This window comes from Temnothorax longispinosus, chromosome 11 (genome assembly GCF_030848805.1).
Source record: "Temnothorax longispinosus isolate EJ_2023e chromosome 11, Tlon_JGU_v1, whole genome shotgun sequence".
NCBI lineage: Eukaryota > Metazoa > Arthropoda > Insecta > Hymenoptera > Formicidae > Temnothorax > Temnothorax longispinosus.
The window spans coordinates 4993457-4999596 of NC_092368.1; the positions used below are offsets into that span (position 1 = coordinate 4993457).

Below are 6140 nucleotides of genomic sequence, written 5' to 3' on the forward strand. Positions count from 1 at the left end.
CATACCTGCCACATGGTTTACACGAAATCTTAACAACAGTCCGACAGTTTCCGAGTGACTTGCAAGAGGTTCTTTTATGAGCGATCTGCCGCTATACGCCGTTTCGTCTCGTCAACAAAACTATATCGGGTACGATTTTATTAGCCCATTGTTTCAAATATATATACATCTCATTTATCGAAAATTTGTTATTGATCCGGCAAATTTGTATTTTGCGGCAATTTTTCTTCGTTTTCCGCGACAATCGCGTCGTTTTGCTTGAACTGCGATCTCGAGGAATTCGTGCTCGTAGCAGAAGTAAACGATTTCTGATCGTCGGAATCCTCTTCCTCGCGCTCCGAAACGGTATTGCCGTCGTCTCTCGAGGAATCCGGCGATTCGTCAGATACCGAACGGTCTCTATTTCGCTGTCCTTCTACCTCTTCTAAGGAAGATTCGCCTGCAGTCCTTGAAGATCCTTCGGGACACCCTCTCTCCTCGCTATTCACAGACAGATTACTACTCGTCGAGTTTAGTTGTCGTAGTAACCGATGCAACCAGTTTCGGAAGTACTCCTTCATGACGACCTCGTTTTTGCGTTTCGTGGACAGAGACCGAACATCTTCCGAACGCTTTGTCTTGACCTTTAAGAATTCCTCGAATTTCCGGAAGTCGTCCGCCGTGAAGATGTTCCCGTCCAATCTCACATCAGAATCGGTCAACATCGACGTCAGTCGCCACTCTCTGTTCTTTCCATCTTGCTGTTGTACGTGATTATTCGATTTCCAACCACTTTTCCTGGCAAAAATAGATCCTTGTTCCGAAACAGGGTCAGATTTTTCCAAAAGGGATGAGGTATTCTCCTCCTTCTCCTCGGAAAGTGACTGTGAACATTCGCCATTTGTCTCCGCGGATAAAGACGAGGAAACTCTCTCAGATCCGATCGGTACTAATGGCAAATTGGGAATGGATTGTTGCTCGTTGAGCAGACGAAAAATTTGCATCAGCAGATCGTTGGAACCTTCGAAAGCAGAAGACATTGACACTGGCGTTTGCTGATTCTGTTGCGCGATTAATGAATTCAACGCCGGCATCAACGTGGGCGCGTATAATAGAACGGCCAGCCTGTATAAATAATTAATCATAAATGAAATTCTAAAAAGTATTTTTTATAACCCAGTAAGCCAGTTTGTAACTGTTATGTAATGTTATGTAACTTAGGGAGCACATGGAAAGAACAATAACATTGTTCTTTCCATGTGCTCCCTAAGTTACATAACATTTACAAACTGGTTTACTGGGAAAATATATATAACCTTATTTTTTTAATTTATTAAAAAATGTTATATTCTTTCCTGATTCTAATTTTGTGTGTTGAATGTTACAAATAATTTAATTAAAAATGTATCGTGCATGTCTTGCACTTTTATTAGCCACTAAAATTTGTTTGTCGTTAACGATTCTTGAGAGATATTTTTAAAAATCTTGCGAGGGGAATAGAAAGCACTTGAGAAACGAATACGAACAAGTAAATAAACGGACCATAAATACCTTAGGAGCTGTATTGTGAGACTGCTGGAATCTAAAATAGGATCAGTGGCCGATGAGTGCATTATAGGATTGTACGTCGTGTGTACCGTGCTCCTCGGGGTCGGCGTTCTTCTTTCGATTCGCGGATTTGCTCGATTATTGCTGGAACTAGAATTTATTAAGCCAAGAAAACAATCTATTACAACCAATAGATTACTTACACAATTGAAATTATATGACAAAAAAAAAATATATATATATATATATATATATATATATGAAATTATATGATAAAATATTAAAAAAATATAACAAAGTTTTTTGTATTATGAAGAAGAAAAGAGAAAAGAAAGCAAACGTATAAAAATATATTTTTATAATCTCCGTATTATCAGGATATAAAATAATCTGCTGGATTTTAAGTAGAAACACTTCATTTTAATTACATCACTATATTCTTTGCTATTATTGCATCACATTTTGTACAAGTTATCATTCTTGCAAATTTTCTCACGATTTTAGTTTAAGAGACTTAACATTTCAAGTCCAATAATCAAGGAAAGATGAGTTCTGCTAAGAATAATCTCTTTCATCCTCAGAATTTTTTAATAATTCTTTCTTTCTTTCCGCTATACTCTATCTTATCTCAGGATCATACCTCTCTGCAGAAATCCTTCGATGTTGCAATTTTTCCCCGTCGTTCTTTCGAGACGAGGAATTATTGTGAAGTCGATCTGTCTCCTCCTTGCGAAACATTCTCAGAAAACTCGCGTACTTCGGCGTGGACACGTGCCTTTTCCAGAACGGCTTTCCTTCCACCGGTATCCTGCTATTTCTGAACCTGCTCCTGGTAGCCTTCTCGTCTGGGGTGAACGTTGTTGGCGTACCATTGACACGCGGCTTGATCTTTCCAGTCATTCTCGACCGATCTTGTTGGCTGCCGGTTTCTAGATCGCGTTCGACCGCTATTGCTCGATCTTCCAGATCGTCAAATTTACGTTTGTTGCCGTGTCCTTGTCCCGCTACGAGTCCGTTTTGATCAGTCACGACGCTTGACTCGGCGGTCTGCGGCAGGACATTTCCCTGACAGCTGACCGGTTGCGGATCGATCGATCGTTTATCGCCGTTATTTATCGCGACGCCGTCGTCGTCGAGCTTGACGGGCCTCGATTCCGCCGGATGGGAAATCTTCGCCGCGTTGCTGATGATTTTACTGACATCCTGGCACGCTTCCATCGACTCTTTCGAGCTCTGTTGCTTTATCGTTCCGTTGTCGTTTCGAGGCGACGCAGTTCCGGTGCAGTTCTGTAAAGTCTGGGTAATGTTAGACCCACCGGATGTTACCGAGAACCGAAGTTTATTGTGTGACAGGATGAGTAATTTCGCACTTTTCATTTTTAATTCCATTGGAAGTAAAAAAAAAACTTTGGAACACAGAGAACCAATTGACATTTTATAGCGGAAGTTGGAAGCTGAAGACGGAATCTCCAAATAAACAAATAAAACAGAGTTACACTGTGCCATAAATTCCCCATCCAGTCGCAAGATAACGCAAATATTGTGACGATTCCTAAATATTTATTTTACATGAAGGAAAAACAAGGAGAAAGCAAGGAGGCGCGTACAATAATAAAAAAATCCTCCTATATTTTGTTTCTACACATCACGAAAACGCATATTGTTCGCCGGAATATTGATATATGGTCTATATACAATCGGAAAACCTGCTGCAATTTGAAGTTGAAATAGCAGAAGATGCGGCTGGACATTTTACGAGTTGATTGTTCTACTTTATGCCGATCGCTATTTTGGGATTGTTAACGTTTTCCTGTCAGCAGGTTGCTACGATTTACTCAATATTTATATCTGTGAAATATCTATGAAATTAGACATTTCCCGGAATAGTATATTCATTATTTACAAACGTGGCAATCAATAGTTGCAATAATCCGATGTTGCTAAATCAAATTAACTTTAAATCATAGAAATCATAAAAGTACGCGCTGGCTTGTGTTAGCTCGCGGGCTATAGATAATATGTGACTCGCGTTCGTTGGAAAAAAATATCGATGGTACAGCGCACACGAGTGTATACTAAGTGCAGTTTCCTTCAGAAAATTGACTCTAAAGTTCAAAGATGTCATATTAGTAGATGACAATAGAAATTTCAATTCGGTATCGATTTCGGTGACACAAACGCTGATATCAATTTGTCGCTCAATTCTACGCGACAGAAGTTGTATAAGCTTACAAGATAAAAGGGACCCATTCTCAAATAACTCTTTCATCCGTCGAAGCTGCACTTAAGAGTGTTCTGTACCATCGCGGGAGTAACTTAAGATATCTAATTACACATGGTTTGATTAACGCACGTTGTTGTTTGGTTGCAGGTTCTTCATTAGCGGACTGCAGAAGGCGGAAGTTTGCAGGGAGTATTGCTTGGCAGTTTTCGGTGAGTCGTTAAACTCCTAAAAAATATTGTTAATTGCATTGTTGAAATAATCAGGATACTATGTGATAAATTGTGATAAAAATATTACATCGGAATACTAAAAACGGAATTCAAAACGTTATATAGCTTCACACAATTGTTGCTATTATTAGAATATTACATTAACCAAAATACTATAACGTTTTGTATTATTACCTCGGGCGAATTTTCTTTCTGTCTCGCTGATTGCTGATTTATCGAACAACCATCCTTGTTCTTTCTATCAGCCATCCAACAATCGTGCCGGGTTAATGCGCAAGCCTGACGATTATTTCTTTCCCGCGGATTGACATGTCTCTCGTGTAATCCCGGAGAAACCCTCGCGGAACAGGCTCGATTTCCGACGGGAAATTTATTCCAATTACACGTCGCCGTGCGCTGCATCGAAAATCGCAATAAACAAATCGACGTGATCTACATTTTGTTGTGTAAAAGAAATTTTTATTTCGAATTAGATGTGCGATTAAACCTGATTGTAAAACGCATTCTGGCACATGTCGCGTTCAACGAGGGGTGCTAATATTCTGGCCCTCGTCAATTCCCTCTCGATCGCTGCATAATTTTCGTTTATCTGCCTTACGTAATTCCTAAGTAAATCATTATATCTGGCTGCGTTACTATTGCACGGCGATCGGCGGAATCCGTTACGAGATTCGGTATAATTAGGCAACGCCGAGGGCAAAGCGTTACCTCTGCGTAATAAAAATTTATATTATTAAATTGCTGAAAAGATATAAATGAAGAGATGCCTCTCTTTAAGATTATATTAATTGTTATATTATAATAAAATATTGTCTTTGTTCCGCTTTTAAAGAAATTTTTCGTATGAAAAAATAATCTTTGTTTAAATCTCGGGAGGGAGAGAAAATGTATGAAATTACAGCTGATACGTTTCCTCCGGTTCCAAGCGATTGCCATCGTCGAGAATGGTAAAGCTCACGTTGACTCGCAATCCTTGATTCGACGGGAGAGACAAAGAGGATAGATGTCTCATTAAATGATTAGCGCGTAGCAATTCCGGAAGACGTATATCGTAGCTTTGATTCGGAGTGAGCAATCGGTCCCAGTAATTGCACAGAAATTCGAGATCACGCCGAGTCCTCCGATAAAGATGATCCGACGGTTGCAAGTAGATGGACCGTTTCGGCATTTTTATGTTTCGTGAAGGGATAACTGAGAATTTCGAGAGATTCGCTGGCCTAAAAATATGATTGTGCCTATATAGGTTGTGAGTCTTTTCTACTTGGATCGTTATTTGTTCTCTTGGTTACATCGATCATGGGACTTCAGATTCCACTCGTCTTTTCTGCAACTTGAAATTATTTCTTTGCAATTCATGTTCAACTTTATTCCTCATTGTCCTTTTTTGAAAGAAATATAAAACTTTAGAATCCTCTCGATTGTTATTTGATAAATATGCAAATGGGATTAAGTCGGTAATATCTTTTTATTATAAAAGATGGTGAAATATAAAAACAATAATATGATTATTTTTTGTGAGATAAGATTTAGGCGCAGTAATATTGCTTTCGTAAAAATCGCATATTGTATATTTAGTAGTACTTGACGTGTTATATCTTGAGCCTATTTTGTTTATTGTCGTTCTCTGAATGAAGCTTATGATTTTTTTTTTCACGCCTCTTGGCAAGGTAATGGACGAAATAAACCACCAACGGAATGTATAATAAAACTCATTAGTTCGGGATATCAATAAACACCCGGCGATTTTATCGATACTTTTTTACGACGTACGTGTCGGATCATAGAAATGGAAACGTGCGATCGAGATTTATGCCACGACCGCGTGAAACATCATTCGCTGCTTCCTGTGTATATTTTCGCAACAACGGTCTGATTAACGGTTACACGCGTATACAGAAATGTGGTATTCACGGCGAGCGACCCGTTGTCCCACTATCTTTTTCTACTTTTTGTTTAGTTTTTAAAAACTTTTTCTTTTGTGTGATTTCTTTCGTATTCCGGAAAGAACAAAAGATTCGGGAGGAATAATACAAATTCGAAAAGAACAATAAAACATTATAGTGTCGATTCGAGCTATCAATATTGGTTATTCATTGAATGCACTACTAATATTGCACGCTTATAATAATCCCAAAATACATATTATAGATTTTGAAGAT

The 6140-nt window shown here is 38.7% G+C and overlaps 1 protein-coding gene across 1 annotated transcript; it reads right to left on the reverse strand.

The window, feature by feature from the left end:
- Nucleotides 1–51: 51 nt before the first annotated feature.
- LOC139821688 (uncharacterized) lies at nt 52–6121 on the reverse strand. Its single transcript, XM_071792926.1, has 6 exons — nt 4469–6121; nt 4156–4377; nt 3881–3976; nt 2168–2814; nt 1531–1677; nt 52–1104 (listed from the first exon to the last, which is right to left on the reverse strand). The coding sequence occupies exons 1-6, from the start codon at nt 4493–4495 to the stop codon at nt 189–191; spliced, it is 2055 nt and encodes a 684-aa protein (XP_071649027.1). The 5' UTR covers nt 4496–6121; the 3' UTR covers nt 52–188.
- Nucleotides 6122–6140: the final 19 nt, after the last annotated feature.

What these genes read in the sequence shown, in the direction of transcription:
- LOC139821688 (XM_071792926.1), bottom strand. Translation starts at nt 4,495, where the DNA reads ATGTGCCAGAATGCGTTTTACAATCAG. An exon ending in AGAAAGAAAATTCGCCCGAG is followed by an intron (nt 3,977 to 4,155) that starts GTAATAATACAA and finishes AATATTTTTTAG; the next exon opens with GAGTTTAACGACTCACCGAA. An exon ending in CTCACAATACAGCTCCTAAG is followed by an intron (nt 1,105 to 1,530) that starts GTATTTATGGTC and finishes TTATTTATACAG; the next exon opens with GCTGGCCGTTCTATTATACG.